The 18,217-nt window shown below is 64.0% G+C and overlaps 1 protein-coding gene across 5 annotated transcripts in view; it reads right to left on the bottom strand.

Moving 5' to 3' along the window:
* PLEC (plectin) overlaps positions 1-18,217 on the bottom strand; it is a 160,680-nt gene that overhangs the window by 141,550 nt on the left and 913 nt on the right. For 3 of the 5 annotated variants that reach the window (XM_090138184.1, XM_090138185.1, XM_090138186.1), the window contains exon 2: positions 11,886-12,086. In XM_090138184.1, coding sequence (XP_089994310.1) covers positions 11,886-12,075 — 190 coding nt within the window. In that variant the 5' untranslated portion in view covers positions 12,076-12,086. Of the gene's footprint in view, positions 1-84; positions 187-11,885; positions 12,087-18,217 lie in introns of those variants that run through there. The other 2 variants (XM_090138190.1, XM_090138192.1) reach the window with 1 other exon arrangement.

The raw sequence follows: 18,217 nt of genomic DNA, 5'->3' as shown, positions 1-18,217 counted from the left end.
TCCCGACATCACCGCAGCCCCCTCACCGCTCCCCACCCCCCCCCACGCCGACCCCACGCAAAAACTCGCGTGGGCGCCCCGCACCTTTATAGCGCTCCCGCACGTCCTCATAAGCCTGGATGAAATCCTGCTCCTCGGGCTCGGGGGGCAAACGGCCCAACTCGTAGCTCGCCATGACGGGGGGGGGGGGGGGGGGGGGGGGGGGGGGCGAGGGGGGTCACGGGTCCGTGGGGCGACCCCGTGGGGTGGGGGGGGGGGTCGCGTGTCCGTGGGGGTCGCCGAGGGAGGGGGGGTGGTGGGGATCAGTGGGGCGCTCTGGAAGGGGGCGCGGGGGGGTGGGGGGGAGTCGCGTGTCCGTGGGGCGGTCGGTGGGGGGGGGGGCGTGGGGGTCGCGTGTCCGTGGGGCGGCCCAGGGGAGGGGGCGTGGGGGGGGGGGGGGGGGGCGTCGGGCAGCGTCTCGCCGCGCGGCCGCACCGTGGGAGGCTCGTGGAGCTGCGGGGGGGTGGGGGGGGGGGCGGGGGGGGGAGGAGGAGGAGGACCGACCCGCCTTAAAGGGGCCGCAGCGGGGCGGGGCGGGGGGGGGATTGTGGGGTGGGAGGGGTTATGGGGTGGGATTGTGGGGTGGGGGGGATATGGGTGGGGGGATATGGGGTTATGGGGTGGGGGGGTTATAGGGTGGGGGCATATGGGTTTATGGGGTGGGGGGGTGGGATTGTGGGTGGGGGGGATATGGGGTGGGGGGATATGGGTTTATGGGGTGGGGGATATATGGGGTGGGGGGATATGGGGTTATGGGGTGGGGGATATATGGGGTGGGGGGGTATGGGGTGAGGGGATATGGGGCTATGGGGTGGGGGGGTTATGGGGTGGGGGCATATGGGTTTATGGGGTGGGGGGTGGGATTGTGGGGTGGGGGGGATATGGGGTGGGGGGATATGGGGTGGGGTGGTAGGGTAATGGGGTGGGAGGATATATGGGGTGGGGGGATATGGGGTTATGTGGTGGGGGGGTTATGGGGTGGGGGGATATGGGGTGGGGGCGTGGGATTTTGGGGTGGGGGGGATATGGGGTGGGGGGATATGGGGTTATGGGGTGGGGGATATGGGGTGGGGAGGGATATGGGGTTATAGGGTGGGGGGGTGCCGTTATGGGATGGGGGGGTGGGGTTATGGGGCGGAGGGGATATGGGGTGGGGGGATATGGGGTTATGGGGTGGGGGGGGTGGGATTGTGGGGTGGGGGGGATATGGGGTTATAGGGTGGGGGGGGTGGGATTGTGGGGTGAGGGAGATATGGGGTGGGGGAATATGGGGTTATAGGGTGGGGGGGTGGGATTGTGGGGTGGGGGGGATATGGGGTGGGGGGATATGGGGTTATGGGGTGGGGGGGTGGGATTGTGGGATGGGGGGGGGATGTGGGATGGAGGGGATATGGGGTTATGGGGTGGGGGGGATATGAGGTAGGGGACATATGGGGTGGGGGCGATATGGGGTGGGGGGGTTATGGGGTTATGGGTTTGGGGTTATGGAGTGGGGGTGGTTATGGGGTGCAGGGGAAATTGGGTGGGGGGGATATATGGGGTGGAGGGGTGGGGTTATGGGGTGGGGGGGCTGTAGGGGTGGGGGGATGGGGAAATGGGGTGGGATTGGGATGAGAGTGGGATTGGGAACAGTGGGAGCGGGATTGGGGTGGGATTGGGATGGGGATGGGATGGGATTCAGATGGAATGGATTGGGAACAATGGGATTGGGATGGGGGTGGGATGGGATTAGGAACAATGGGATTGGGATGGGATCGGGATTGGGATTGGAGTAGGATTGAGATAGGATGGGATGGGATTGGGAACAATGGGATTGGGATGGGATGGGATTGGGATGGGATTAGGATAGGATTAGGATGGGATGGGATTGGGAACAACGGCATTGGGATGGGATTGGGATGGGAATAGGACTGGGATGGGGATGGGATGGGATTGGGATGGAGACAGGGATGGGATTCAGAGACAGCATGGGAATGGGATTGAGGTGAGTCGGAATAGGAACAATGGGATTGGGATGGGATGGGGATTGAAATGGGATTAGGATGGGATGGGGATGGGATGGGATTGGGATGGGATTGGGATTGAAATGGGATTAGGATGGGATGGGGATTGAAATGGGATTGGATGGGATTAAGATGGGATGGGGATGGGATGGGGATTGAAATGGGATTAGGATGGGATGGGGATGGGATGGGGATTGAAATGGGACTGGGATGGGATTAGGATGGGATGGAGATGGGATGGGGATGGGATTGGGATTGAAATGGGATTAGGATGGGATGGGGATGGGATGGGGATTGAAATGGGATGGGATTGGGATGGGATGGGGATGGGATGGGATTGGGATTGAAATGGGATTGGGATGGGATTAGGATGGGATGGAGATGGGATGGGGATTGAAATGGGATTGAAATGGGATTGAAATGGGATTAGGATGGGATGGGGATGGGATGGGGATTGAAATGGGATGGGATTGGGATGGGATGGGATGGGGATGGGATGGGATTGGGATTGGGATTGGGATGGGATTCGGATGGGATTAGGATGGGATGGAGATTGAAATGGGATTGGGATGGGATGGGATTGGGATGAGATTAGGATGGGATGGGGATTGAAATGGGATTGGGATGGGATTAGGATGGGATGGGGATGGGATGGGGATTGAAATGGGATTAGGATGGGATGGGGATGGGATGGGGATTGAAATGGGATTAGGATGGGATGGGGATGGGATGGGGATTGAAATGGGATTAGGATGGGATGGGGATGGGATGGGGATTGAACCGGGACTGAAATGGGATTGGGATGGGATTGGGATTGAAATGGGATTGGGATGGGATTAGGATGGGGGGGGCATGGAAGGGGCGGCAGAGCCAGCTGACAGATGGGGGACACGGGGGGCAGCGATGGAAGGGGGGGGGGGTGACATCCAGGGGAGGCGGCCATTGCGGTCCACCCGCCCCCCCCCAGGCTCTGGGGACACCCATAGGGACCCCCCTGAAGGACCCCCCCTCCTAAAGGACCCCCCTCCTAAAGGACCCCCCCGGGACACGGCCCCGCAGCGCCGCCCGCCACTGCTATTTATAGTGCAGCGGTGAACGGACCCCCCGTGTCACCTCTGTGCCCCCCCGTGTCACCTCTGTGCCCCCCCTGTGTCACCTCTGTGCCCCCACATGTCACCTCTGAGCCCCCCCGTGTCACCTCTGTGCCCCCCGTGTCACCTCTGTGCCCCCCCTGTGTCACCTCTGTGCCCCCACATGTCACCTCTGAGCCCCCCCGTGTCACCTCTGTGCCCCCCGTGTCACCTCTGTGCCCCCCCGTGTCACCTCTGTGCCCCCCATGTCACCTCTGTGTCCGTGTGCCCCCCGTGTCACCTCTGAGCCCCCCCCATGTCACCTCTGTGCCCCCCCATGTCACCTCTGTGTCCATGTGCCCCCCGTGTCACCTCTGTGCCCCCCATGTCACCTCTGTGTCCATGTGCCCCCCCATGTCACCTCTGTGCCCCCCATGTCCCCCCTGTCACCTCTGTGCCCCCCATGTCACCTCTGTGCCCCCCCCGTGTCACCTCTGAGCCCCCCCATGTCACCTCTGTGCCCCCCATGTCACCTCTGTGCCCCCCCGTGTCACCTCTGTGCCCCCCCATGTCACCTCTGTGTCTGTGTGCCCCCCGTGTCACCTCTGTGCCCCCCATGTCACCTCTGTGCCCCCCCCGTGTCACCTCTGTGTCTGTGTGCCCCTCGTGTCACCTCTGTGCCCCCCCATGTCACCTCTGTGTCCATGTGCCCCCCCATGTCACCTCTGTGCCCCCCATGTCCCCCCTGTCACCTCTGTGCCCCCCATGTCACCTCTGTGCCCCCCCCGTGTCACCTCTGAGCCCCCCCATGTCACCTCTGTGCCCCCCATGTCACCTCTGTGCCCCCCCCGTGTCACCTCTGTGTCTGTGTGCCCCTCGTGTCACCTCTGTGCCCCCCCATGTCACCTCTGTGTCTGTGTGCCCCCCATGTCACCTCAGCCCCCCCCACATCACCTCTGTGCCCCCCCATGTCACTTCCGTGCCCCCCCCGTGTCACCTCTGTGTCCATGTGCCCCCCCATGTCACCTCTGTGCCCCCATGTCCCTCCATTTCCCCTCTGTGCCCCCCCGTGTCACCTCTGTGTCCGTGTGCCCCCCCGTGTCACCTCTGAGCCCCCCCATGTCACCTCTGTGCCCCCCATGTCACCCCTGTGTCCGTGTGCCCCCCGTGTCACCTCTGTGCCCCCCATGTCACCCCTGTGTCTGTGTGCCCCCCGTGTCACCTCTGTGCCCCCCATGTCACCTCTGTGCCCCCCCGTGTCACCTCTGTGCCCCCAATGTCACCTCTGTGTCCGTGTGCCCCCCATGTCACCTCCATGCCCCCCATCACCTCATGTCCCCACAGTGACCCGTCCCCCCCGTATCCCCTCTCATGACACCCCATGTCCCCCCCATGTCCCTTCCTCTGTCCCATCTGTGTCCCCTCCCACGTCCCCCCCATAACACCCCATGTCCCTCCCGTGTCCCCTCCCATGTCCCCTCCGTGTCCCCTCCCATGTCCCCTCTGTGTCCCCCCCATGTCCCACCCTGTGTCCCATCTGTGTCCCCCTGTGTCCCCTCCTATGTCCCCCCGTGTCCCCTCCCATGTCCCCCCATGTCCCCCCATGTCCCCTCCGTGTTCCCCCTGTGTCCCCCCATGTCCCCTCCCATGACACCCCATGTCCCCCTGTGTCCCCTCCCATGTCGCCTCTGTGTCCCATCTGTGTCTCCCCGTGTCCCCTCCTATGTCCCCCCGTGTCCCATCCCATGTCCCATCTGTGTCCCCCCATGTCCCCCCCCGTGTCCCCTCCCATGACACCCCATGTCCCCCGTGTCCCCTCCCATGTCCCATCTGTGTCCCTCCATGACACCCCATGTCCCCCCATGTCCCTTCTGTGTCCCCTCCTATGTCCCATCTGTGTCCCCCCATGACACCCCATGTCCCCCTGTGTCCCCCTCCATGTCCCCCTGTGTCCCCTCCCATGACACCCCATGTCCCCCGTGTCCCCTCCCATGTCCCATCTGTGTCCCTCCATGACACCCCATGTCCCTCCCGTGTCCCCTCCCATGTCCCCCCTGTGTCCCCACGACACCCTGTGTCCCCCCCATGTCCCCTCCTATGTCCCATCTGTGTCCCTCCATGTCCCCCCCGTGTCCCTTCTGTGTCCCCTCCCATGTCCCCCCCCGTGTCCCCACATGACACCCTGTGTCCCCCCCGTGTCCCCACATGACACCCCATGTCCTCCTGTGTCCCCCTCCATGTCCCCCCCGTGTCCCCACATGACACCCCATGTCCCCCCCGTGTCCCCTCCCATGACACCCCATGTCCTCCTGTGTCCCCCCTACGTCACCTCCGTGCCCCCCACATCCCCCGCTGTCCCCCCCATGTCCCCAAACTCACGTGACACCCCGTGTCCCCCTCAGTGTCCCACACGTGTCGTCCCCCCCCCACTCCACCCTGTGACTCAGTGGCCACCACCACCGGTGTCCCCAACGTCCCCAGTGCCACCACCGGTGTCCCCAGTGTCCCCACTGCTGTCCCCAAGGCCACCACCAGCACCGCCCACACCGACGATGTCCCCAAACCGGTGTCCCCAGCGATGTCCCCAAGGGGTGACCCCACTGATGTCCCCACTGGTGTCCCCAAATGGGTGTCCCTGAGTGCGTCCCCACTGATGTCCCCAAGGGGTGACATCCGAATGGGTGTCCCCAAAGGAGTCTCCAGTGACGTCCCCACTGATGTCCCCAAACAGCGTCCCCACAGGATGACCCCACTGATGTCCCCAAATGGTGTCCCCAGTGACGTCACCAAGAGGTGTCCCCAATGACGTCCCCACTGATGTCCCCAAGGGGTGACACCCAAATGGGTGTCCCCAAACAGGTGTCCCCAAACGGGTGTCCCCAGTGACGTCACCAAGGGATGTCCCCAATGACGTCCCCACTGATGTCCCCAGGGGGTGACATCCGAACGGCTGTCCCCAAATGGGTGTCCCCAAAGGAGTCCCCAGTGACGTCCCCACTGATGTCCCCAATGATGTCCTCAAATGATGTCCCCAAAACCAGTGTCCCTGAGTGTGTCCCCACTGATGTCCCCAAGGCGTGACATCCAAACAGGTGTCCCCAAATGGCTGTCCCCACTGACGTCCCCACTGATGTCCCCAATGACGTCCCCACTGATGTCCCCAAGCAGTGTCCCTACTGATGTCCCCACTGATGTCCCCACTGATGTCCCCAAGGCGTGACATCCAAACAGCTGTCCCCAAATGGGTGTCCCCAAAGGTGTCCCCAAATGGGTGTCACCAAGGGATGTCCCCACTGATGTCCCCACTGATGTCCCCCCCCCCCCCGGGTCGCCCTGCTGGCCGCCGGAGGCACTGCGGGGATGGGGGGGGGGGAGGGGACAGCGCTGTGCGACAGCGTGTCACGTGACACCGCCGGGGGACACCAACGTTTGACGGCGTCACGTGACACCGCTGCGCGATAACGTCACGTGACGCCGCCGGGGGACACCGCTGGGCGATGACGTCACGTGACGCCGCCGGGGGACACCCCCGTGTCACCTCCGAATGTCACCGTGCCCCATAGCGCCGCCACTCTGCCCCACAGCGCCCCCACTGTGCCCCATAGCACGTTCCTTCTGCCCCATAGCGCCCACTCTGCCCCATAGCGCCATCCCTGTGCCCCATAGCACGTTCCTTCTGCCCCATAGCACCCACTGTGCCCCATAGCACGTTCCTTCTGCCCCATAGCGCCCACTCTGCCCCATAGTGCCACCACTGTGCCCCATAGCACGTTCCTCCTGCCCCATAGCGCCGTCACTGTGCCCCATAGCACGTTCCTTCTGCCCCATAGCGCCCACTCTGCCCCATAGCATTGCCATTGTGCCCCATAGCACATTCCTTCCGCCCCATAGCACCGTGACTGTGCCCCATAGCGCCGCGACTGTGCCCCATAGCACGTTCCTTCTGCCCCATAGCGCCCACTCTGCCCCATAGTGACACCACTGTGCCCCATAGCACGTTCCTTCTGCCCCATAGCGTCATCCCTGTGCCCCATAGTGCCACCACTGTGCCCCACAGCACGTTCCTTCTGCCCCATAGCACTCACTGTGCCCCATAGCGCCACCACTGCGCCCCATAGCACGTTCCTTCTGCCCCATAGCGCCATCCCTGTGCCCCATAGCATGTTCCTTCCGCCCCATAGCACCGCGACTATGCCCCATAGTGCCACCACTGCACCCCATAGCACGTTCCTTCTGCCCCATAGCGCCCACTGTGCCCCACAGCATGTTCCTTCAGACCCATAGCGCCCACTCTGCCCCATAGTGCCACCACTGTGCCCCATAGCACGTTCCTTCTGCCCCATAGCACCATCACCGTGCCCCATAGCACATTCCTTCTGCCCCATAGCACCGCAACTGTGCCCCATAGCATGTTCCTTCTGCCCCATAGCGCCCACTCTGCCCCATAGTGCCACCACTGCACCCCATAGCACGTTCCTTCTGCCCCATAGCGTCATCCCTGTGCCCCATAGCACGTTCCTTCTGCCCCATAGCGCCGTCACTGTGCCCCATAGCACATTCCTTCTGCCCCATAGCGCCATCCCTGTGCCCCATAGCACGTTCCTTCTGCCCCATAGCGCCGTCACTGTGCCCCATAGCACATTCCTTCTGCCCCATAGCACCATCCCTGTGCCCCATAGTGCCATCCTTCTGCCCCACAGCACGTTCCTTGTGCCCCACAGCACGACCACTCTGCCCCATAGCACATTCCTTCTGCCCCATAGCTCTATCTCTGTGCCCCATAGTGCCACCACTGCGCCCCACAGCGCCATTCCTCTGCCCCATAACGCCACCACTGTGCCCCATGGCTCTGTCTCTGTGCCCCACATCGCCATCCTTCTGCCCCATATTGATGCCTCTGTGCCCCATAGCGCCATTCCTGTGCCCCATAGCGGTGTCACTCTGCCCCATAGCACCATCCCTGTGCCCCATAACTCTGTCACTGTGCCCCACAGCGCCATCCTTCTGCCCCATATCGATGTCTCTGTGCCCCACAGCGCCTTCCCTGTGCCCCACAGCGCCTTCCTTGTGCCCCATAGAACCGTCCCTGTGCCCCACAGCGCCTTCCTTGTGCCCCACAGCGCCATCCCTGTGCCCCACAGCAGTGTCACTCTGCCCCACAGCGCCATCCCCGTGCCCCACAGCAGTGTCACTCTGTGCCCCACAGCGCCATCCTTCTGCCCCACAGCGTCACCTCCGTGCCCCACAACATCCTTCCTCCCCATAGCACCGCGTGCCCCACAGCGCTGTGCCCCACACCTCACGGCACCTGCCTGCCCCACATCGTCGCACCCCTCACCCCACAACAGCCGCCCCATAGCACCCGCCTCACAGCACTGCGTGCCCCATAGCACCGTGCCCCACGGCACCCACCCCACGGTGCCAACATCGTGCCCCATAGCGCTGTGCCCCACGGCACCAAGTGCCCCATAGCGCTGTCCATGTGACCCATAGCGCTGTTCTTGTGCCCCATAGCGCTGACCACCTGCCCCACAGCACCCACCCACACTGCCATCCTTGAGCCCCACAACGCCGTGCGCCCCATAGCGCTGTCCATGTGCCCCACAGCACCCACCCCACAGTGCCATCCTTGAGCCCCACAGCGCCATGTGCCCCATAGCGCTGTCCGTGTGCCCCACAGTGCCCACCCCACAGCACCAAGTGCCCCATAGCACTGCTATGTGCCCCACAGCATCGCACCCCACATCACCATCCTTGAGCCCCACAGCACCGTGCCCCACGGCACCCACCCCACACCCCACGGTGCCAACATTGTGCCCCACAGCATCGTGTGCCCCATAGCGCTGCCACGTGCCCCATAGCGCTGACCTCCTGCCCCACAGCACCCACCCACACTGCCATCCTTGAGCCCCACAACGCCGTGTGCCCCATAGCGCTGTCCATGTGCCCCACAGTGCCCACCCCACAGCACCAAGTGCCCCATAGCGCTGCTATGTGCCCCACAGCATCATGTGCCCCATAGCACTGCCATGTGCCCCACAGCACCCACCCCACAGTGCCATCCTTGAGCCCCACAGCGCCATGTGCCCCATAGCGCCCACCCCACAGCACCAAGTGCCCCATAGCACTGCTATGTGCCCCACAGCATCGCAACCCCACATCACCATGTGCCCCATAGCGCTGCCCGTGTGCCCCATAGCATCACACCCCACAGCACCATCCTTCTGCCCCACAGCGCAGTGCCCCATAGCGCTGTCCATGTGCCCCACAGCGCTGCCCATGTCTCACGGCGCAGTGCCCCATAGCACTGCCATGCGCCCCACAGCATGGCACCCCACGCCCCACAGCACCGTGCCCCACACCCCACGGTGCCAACATCATGCCCCACAGCATCATGTGCCCCATAGCGCTGACCTCCTGCCCCACAGCACCCACCCCACAGTGCCATCCTTGTGCCCCACAGCACCGTGCGCCCCATAGCGGTGCCTTGTGCCCCACAGCATCGCACCCCACATCACCATCCTTGTGCCCCACAGCATTGTGTGCCCCATAGCGCCATGTGCCCCATAGCGCTCACCTCCTGCCCCACAGCACTCACCCACAGTGCCATCCTTGAGCCCCACAGCGCCGTGTGCCCCATAGCGCTGCCATGAGCCCCACAGCATCGCACCCCACACCCCACAGCACCGCCCATATGGCCCACAGCACCGTGCCCCACGGCACCCACCCCATAGCACCCACAGTGCCAACATTGTGCCCCACAGCATCGTGTGCCCCATAGCGCTGCCACGTGCCCCATAGCGCTGACCTCCTGCCCCACAGCACCCACACACACCCCACAGCACCCACCCACAGTGCCATCCTTGAGCCCCACAGCACCGTGCGCCCCACAGCGCTGCCATGTGCCCCACAGCATCGCACCCCACATCACCATCCTTCTGCCCCACAGCATCGTGTGCCCCATAGCGCCATGTGCCCCATAGCGCTGACCTCCTGCCCCACAGCACCCACCCCACAGTGCCATCCTTGAGCCCCACAGCACTGTGCGCCCCATAGCACTGCCTTGTGCCCCACAGCATCGCACCCCACAGCACCATCCTTCTGCCCCACAGCGCAGTGCCCCATAGCGCTGTCCATGCACCCCACAGCATCACACCCCACAGCACCGTGCCCCACGGCACCCACCCCACACCCCACGGTGCCAACATCGTGCCCCACAGCATCGTGTGCCCCATAGCGCTGCCACGTGCCCCATAGCGCTGACCTCCTGCCCCACAGCACCCACCCACAGTGCCATCCTTGAGCCCCACAGCGCCGTGCGCCCCATAGCGCTGCCTTGTGCCCCACAGCATCGCACCCCACATCACCATCCTTGTGCCCCACAGCATTGTGTGCCCCATAGCGCTGCCATGTGCCCCATAGCGCTAATCACCTGACCCACAGCACCCACCCACACCCCACAGCACCCAACCACAGTGCCATCCTTGAGCCCCACAGCACTGTGTGCCCCATAGCGCTGCCTTGTGCCCCACAGCATCGCACCCCACATCAACATCCTTGTGCCCCACAGCATTGTGTGCCCCATAGCGCCGCCACGTGCCCCATAGCGCCATGTGCCCCATAGCGCTCACCTCCTGCCCCACAGCACCCACCCACAGTGCCATCCTTGAGCCCCACAGCGCCGTGTGCCCCATAGCGCTGCCATGAGCCCCACAGCATGGCACCCCACACCCCACAGCACCGCCCATATGGCCCACAGCACCGTGCCCCACGGCACCCACCCCATAGCACCCACAGTGCCAACATTGTGCCCCACAGCATTGTGTGCCCCATAGCGCTGCCACGTGCCCCACAGCACCCACCCCACACCCCACAGCACCCACCCCACAGCACCCACCCCACAGTGCCATCCTTGAGCCCCACAGCGCCGTGCGCCCCATAGCGCTGCCTTGTGCCCCACAGCATCGCACCCCACATCACCATCCTTCTGCCCCACAGCATCGTGTGCCCCATAGCGCTGCCACGTGCCCCATAGCGCTGACCTCCTGCCCCACAGCATCGCACCCCACAGCACCATCCTTCTGCCCCACAGTGCAGTGCCCCATAGCACTGCCACGTGCCCCACAGCACGGCACCCCACATCACCATCCACGTGCCCCACAGCACCGTGCCCCACAGTACCCACCCCATAGCACCCATGGTGCCAACATCGTGCCCCACAGCATTGTGTGCCCCATAGCGCTGCCACGTGCCCCATAGCGCTGCCACGTGCCCCACAGCACCCACCCACAGCCCGCCCCACAGCACCTACCCCACAGCAGCACCTGCAATGCACCCACCCACAAAACCCACTCCATAGCATCCACCCCATAGCACCCACCCCACGGCGCCCACCCCACAGCACCCACCCCACAGTGCCCACCCCACAGCGCCCACCCCACAGCGCCCACCCCGCAGCAGTGCCTGCAATGCACCCACCCCATAGCACCCACCCCATAGCGCCCACCCCACAGTGCCCACCTCACAGCAGTGCCTGCAATGCACCCACCCCATAGCACCCACCCCATAGCGCCCACCCCACGGTGCCCACCCACAGCACCCACCCACAGCACCCACCCATAGCGCCCACCCACAACACCCACCCCACGGCGCCCACCCCCAGCACCCACCCCCAGCGCCCACCCCCAGCGCCCACCCCATAGCACCCACCCCCAGCACCCACCCCCAGCACCCACCCCCAGCACCCACCCCCCTGCCCAGCGCGGCTCGGTACCGGCGATGCGGATGACGGCGCGCTCGGCGGGATCCAGGACGCCGCCGTTGCCGGAGCTGGAAGCGCCGCGCCGCTGCTGCCGCCCCAAATTCCAGGGCAGGGTGGACCCGGCACCGCCGCCATCGCCAGCATCGCCAACATCGCCAACATCACCCACGGCGCCGCCGCCGTCGGGGCGCTGCTCCGCCATCGCCTCAGCGCCTAAGGGTGGGAAGGGGGTCAGGGAGGGAGCAGGGGCAGCCGTGGGGCACACGTAGGAGGCGCCCAGATCCCAGACAGTGCCTATATGGCACCCATCGGGCTCCCATAGGGCTCCAAGATCCCATACAGCACCCATATGGCACCCATCGGGCTCCCATAGGGCTCCAAGATCCCATACGGCACCCATAGGGCTCCCAGATCCCATACAGCACCCATACGGCACCCATCGGGCTCCCATAGGACTCCAAGATCCCATACGGCACCCATAGGGCTCCCAGATCCCATACAGCATCCATATGGCACCCATAGGACTCCCATAGGACTCCAAGATCCCATACGGCACCCATGGGGCTCCCAGACACCATACAACACCCATACGGCACCCATAGGGCTCCCAGATCCCATACAGCACCCATATGGCACCCATCGGGCTCCCATAGGGCTCCCAGATCCCATACAGCACCTATGGAGCACCCATAGGGCACCCAGATCCCATACAGCACCCATAGGGCTCCCAGATCCCACACAGCACCCATACGGCACCCATAGGACTCCCAGATCCCATACAGCACCCATGGGGCTCCCATAGGGCACACAGATCCCATAGGGCTCCCATAGGGCACCCACACCCCACAGAGCACCCATAGGGCACCCCAGAGCGCACCCACAAATCACAGATCACCCCATAGAGCACCCACGCCCCACAGAGCACCTACAGGGCACACATAGGGCACCCACACCCCATACGGCACCCTAGGGGGCACTCACAAGCAATAGAGCACCCCATAGGGCGCCCCATAGGGCACCCCACACCCCATGGTGCACCAAACAGCACCCTAGAGAGCACCCACAAGCAATACAACACCCCATAGGGCACCCCATGGGGCACCCACACCCCATAGTGCACCCATAGGGAGCCCCATAGAGCACCCACACCCCATAGAGCACCCAGAGAGCACCCCAGAGAGCACCCACATCCCAAAGAGCACCCACACCCCAGAGGGCACCCCATGGAGCACCCACACCCTATAGAACATCTATAGGGCGCCCCATAGAGCACCCACACCCTATAGAGCACCCATTAAGCACCCAGAGGGCACCCCACAGGGCACCCACACCCCATAGAGCACCCACAGGCACCCAGAGGGCACCCACACCCCATACAGCACCCATAGAGCACCCCATAGTGCACCCCATAGGGCTCCCACACCCCATAGGGCACCCACATCCCATACAGCACCCATAGGGCATCCCATAGGGCACCCCATAGACTCCCACACCCCACAGAGCACCCGTAGGTCACCCCATAGAGCACCCATACCCCATAGAGCACCCATAGGGCTCCTGCACCCCATACAGCACCCGTAGGGCACCCACACCCCATAGGACACCCATAGTGCACCCCATAGGGCACCCACACCTCAAACAGCACCCATAGGACACCCCATAGGGCTCCCACACCCCATAGGGCACCCCATAGGGACCCCATAGTGCACCCACAACCCGTGCAGCACCCATAGGGCACCCCATAGGGCTCCCACACCCCATAGAGCACCCACAGGGACCCCATAGTGCACCCCATAGAGCACCCACACTCTATAGGGCACGCCATAGGGCACCCCATAGGGCACCCTAGAGTGCACCCAGACCCCATAGAGCACCCCATACAGCACCCCATACAGCACTCACACCCCATACAGCACCCATAGGGCACCCCATGGGGCACCCACATCCCACATAGTACCCATAGGGCACCCCATAGGGCACCCCACAGACTCCCACACCCCATAGAGCACCCATAGGTCACCCCATTGTGGACCTAGACCCCATAGAGCCCCATAGGGCACCCCGTAGAGCACCCCATAGGGCACCCACACCCCATAGAGCACCCAAAGGGCACCTGTAGGGCATCCCATATGGCACCCCATAGAGCACCCCATAGGGCACCCACATCCCATACAGCACCCATAGGGCATCCCATAGGGCACCCCACAGACTCCCACACCCCATAGAGCACCCATAGGTCACTCCATTGTGCACCCAGACCCCATAAAGCACCCCATAGGGCACCAGTAGGGCATCCCATAGAGCACCCCATGGGGCACCCACATCCCATACAGCACCCATAGGGCATCCCATAGGGCACCCCATAGGGCTCCCACACCCCATAGAGCACCCATAGGTCACCCCATTGTGGACCTAGACCCCATAGAGACCCATAGGGCACCAGTAGGGCATCCCATAGGGCACCCACATCCCATAGAGCACCCATAGGGCATCCCATAGGGCACCCCATAGACTCCCACACCCCATAGAGCACCCATAGGTCACCCCATAGTGCACCCAGACCCCACAGAGCAACCCTTAGGGCACCCACATCCCATAGGGCACCCATAGGGCATCCCATAGAGCACCCACACCCCATACAGCACCCCATACAGCACCCCATAGGGCTCCCACACCCCATAGGGACCCCGTAGGGACCCCATAGGGAGCCCATAGTGCACCCACACCCCATACAGCACCCATAGGGCACCCCATAAGGCACCCCTTAGGGCACCCATACCCCATACAGCATCCATAGGGCACCCCAGACAGCACCCACACCCCATACAGCACCCATAGGGCACCCTATAGAGCAGCCCATAGAGCACCCACACCCCATACAGCACCCATAGGGCACCCTATAGAGCACCCCATAGAGCACCCACACCCCATAGGGCACCCACATTCCACACAGCACCCATAGGGCATCCCGTAGGGCACCCCATAGACCCTACACCCCATAGTGCACCCACACCCCATAGTGCACCTGTAGGGCATCCCATAGAGCACCCCATACAGCACCCCATAGGGCTCCCACACCCCATAGGGCACCCACAGGTACCCCATACAGCACCCCATAGGGCTCCCACACCCCATAGGGCACCCCATAGGGCTCCCATAGCACATCCCCACCCCACAGAGCACCCCATACAGCACCCCATAGGGCACCTACACCCCATAGGGCACCCACAGGGACCCCATAGTGAACCCCATAGGGCTCCTGCACCCCATAGGGCACCCATAGGGCATCCCATAGAGCACCCACACCCCATACAGCACCCCATACAGCACCCTATAGGGCTCCCGCACCCCATAGGGAGCCCATAGTGCACCCACACCCCATACAGCACCCATAGGGCACCCCATAAGGTACCCCTTAGGGCACCCATACCCCATACAGCATCCATAGGGCACCCCAGACAGCACCCATAGAGCACCCCATAGGGCTCCCACACTCCATAGGGCACCCACAGGCACCCCACAGGGCACCCACACCCCATAGGGCACCCATAGGGATCCCATAAAGCACCCCCACCCCATAGAGCACTAGCACATAGAGCACCCACACCCCGTAGGGCACCCACACAGCACCCACACCCCATAAACCCCTCACCCCATAAATCCCCCTACCCCATAACCCCCCGCACCATAATCCCCCCACCCCATAACCCCCCACCCTATAAACCCTCACCCCATAAACCCCCCAACCCCATAAACTCCTCACCCCATAACCCCCCCCCACCCCATAACCCCCCGCACCATAATCCCCCCACCCCATAACCCCCCACCCCATAAACCCCTGCCCCATAACCCCCCGCCCCATAACTCCCCCACCCCATAAACCGTCACCCCATAAACCCCCCTACCCTGTAATCCCCCCCACCCCATAAACCCCCGCCCCATAATGCTGCCCCCCCTAATCCCCAGCCCCATAACTCCCCCGCCCCATAAACCCCCCCCACCCCATAAACCCCCGCCCCCCATAAACCCCCCCGCCCCATAATCCCCCACCCCATAACTCCCCCACCCCACAACCCCCCGCCCCATAATGCTCCCCCTGTAATCCCCCACCCCATAACTCTCCCACCCCATAAACCCCCTCACCCCATAAACCCCCCCACCCCATAAACCCCCTCACCCCATAAACCCCCCCCATAGTCCCCCACCCCATAACTCCCCCACCCCATAACTCCCCCACCCCATGATCCGCCACCCCATAAACCCCACCCCATAATGCTCCCCCCGTAATCCCCCACCCCATAACTCTCCCACCCCATAAACCCCCACCCCATAAACCCCCTCACCCCATAAACCCCCCATAACCCCCCCACCCCATAAACCCCCCCATAATCCCCCACCCCACAAACCCCCCCAACCCATAACTCCCCCACCCCACAACCCCCCGCCCCATAAACCCCCACCCCATAACTCCCCCACCCCATAAATCCCCCATAACCCCCCCACCCCATAAATTCCCTATAACCCCCCACCCCATAACTCCCCCACCCCACAACCCCCCCACCCCATAACCCCCCCACCCCATAAATCCCCCATAACCCCCCCACCCCATAACTCCCCCACCCCACAGCCCCCCGCCCCATAAACCCCCACCCCATAAACCCCCCCACCCCACAACCCCCCGCCCCATAAACCCCCACCCCATAAATCCCCCATAACCCCCCACCCCATAACTCCCCCTCCCCATAAATCCCCCATAACCCCCCCACCCCATAAATCCCCCATAACCCCCCCACCCCACAACCCCCCGCCCCTCCCCCCATCGCCTTGCCGTCCCCGCAGCGCCGCCCCCACAGCGCGGCAGCGCGGCGCCCCCACGGGCCGCCACCCACACGTGGCACCCGCACACGGCGCTATGGGGCGGCTATGGGGCGGCTATGGGGCGGCTGTGGGGCGGCTATGGGGCGGCTGTGGGGCGGCAAAGCACAGCTCCATAGCACGGCCCCATAGCACAGCACAACCCCATAGCGCAGCCCCACAGCGCAGCCCCATAGTGCGGCCCCATAGCGCGGCCCTACAGCACGGCCCTACAGCACGGCCCTACAGCACGGCCCTACAGCACTGCCCCATAGCACTGCCCTATAGCACGGCCCCACGGTGCAGCCCTATAGCACAGCCCTACAGCACTGCCCTATAGCACGGCCCTACAGCACGGCCCTATAGCACAGCCCTACAGCACTGCCCTATAGCACGGCCCTATAGCACGGCCCTACAGCACGGCCCTATAGCACGGCCCTATAGCACAGCCCTACAGCACGGCCCTATAGCACAGCCCTACAGCACGGCCCTATAGCACGGCCCTATAGCACAGCCCTACAGCACTGCCCTACAGCACGGCCCTACAGCACTGCCCTATAGCACGGCCCTACAGCACTGCCCTATAGCACTGCCCTATAGCACGGCCCTATAGCACAGCCCTACAGCACGGCCCTATAGCACGGCCCTATAGCACAGCCCTACAGCACTGCCCTATAGCACGGCCCTACAGCACTGCCCTATAGCGCAGCCCTACAGCACAGCACAGCCCTACAGCACTGCCCTATAGCACAGCCCCATAGCGCGGCCCCACAGCACGGCCCCACAGTGCAGCCCTACAGCACGGCCCTACAGTGCAGCACCTGCCCCACAGTGCAACCCCATAGTGCAGCCCTATAGCACAGCCCCATAGCACAGCCCCACAGCACTGCCCTATAGCGCAGCCCTATAGCACGGCCCTACAGTGCAGCACCTGCCCCACAGCGCAACCCCATAGCGCAGCCCCACAGCGCAGCCCCATAGCACAGCCCTACAGCACGGCCCTACAGCACAGCACCTGCCCCACAGCGCAACCCCATAGTGCAGCCCTATAGCACGGCCCCATAGCGCAGCCCCACAGCACTGCCCTATAGCGCAGCCCCATAGCGCAGCCCCACAGCACGGCCCCATAGCGCAGCCCCTGCCCCATAGCGCAGCCCCACAGCACGGCCCCATAGCACGGCCCTACAGCACTGTCCTATAGCACGGCCCTACAGTGCAGCACCTGCCCCACAGCGCAGCCCCATAGCGCAGCCCTACAGCACGGCCCCATAGCACAGCCCTATAGCACAGCACCTGCCCCACAGCACAGCCCCATAGTGCAGCCCCACAGCGCAGCCCCACAGCGTGGCCCCATAGTGCAGCCCCACAGCACAGCCCCACAGCGCAGCACCTGCCCCACAGCACGGCCCCATAGCGCAGCCCCATAGCGCAGCCCCATAGTGCAGCCCCACAGCACGGCCCTACAGCACTGCCCTATAGTGCAGCCCTAT

This window comes from Phasianus colchicus, chromosome 3 (genome assembly GCF_987193195.1).
Source record: "Phasianus colchicus chromosome 3, bPhaCol1.hap1.1, whole genome shotgun sequence".
Classification (NCBI taxonomy): Eukaryota; Metazoa; Chordata; class Aves; order Galliformes; family Phasianidae; genus Phasianus; species Phasianus colchicus.
The sequence above is the reverse complement of the archived record's forward strand: the minus strand, read 5'-3'. Positions and strand labels throughout refer to the sequence as shown.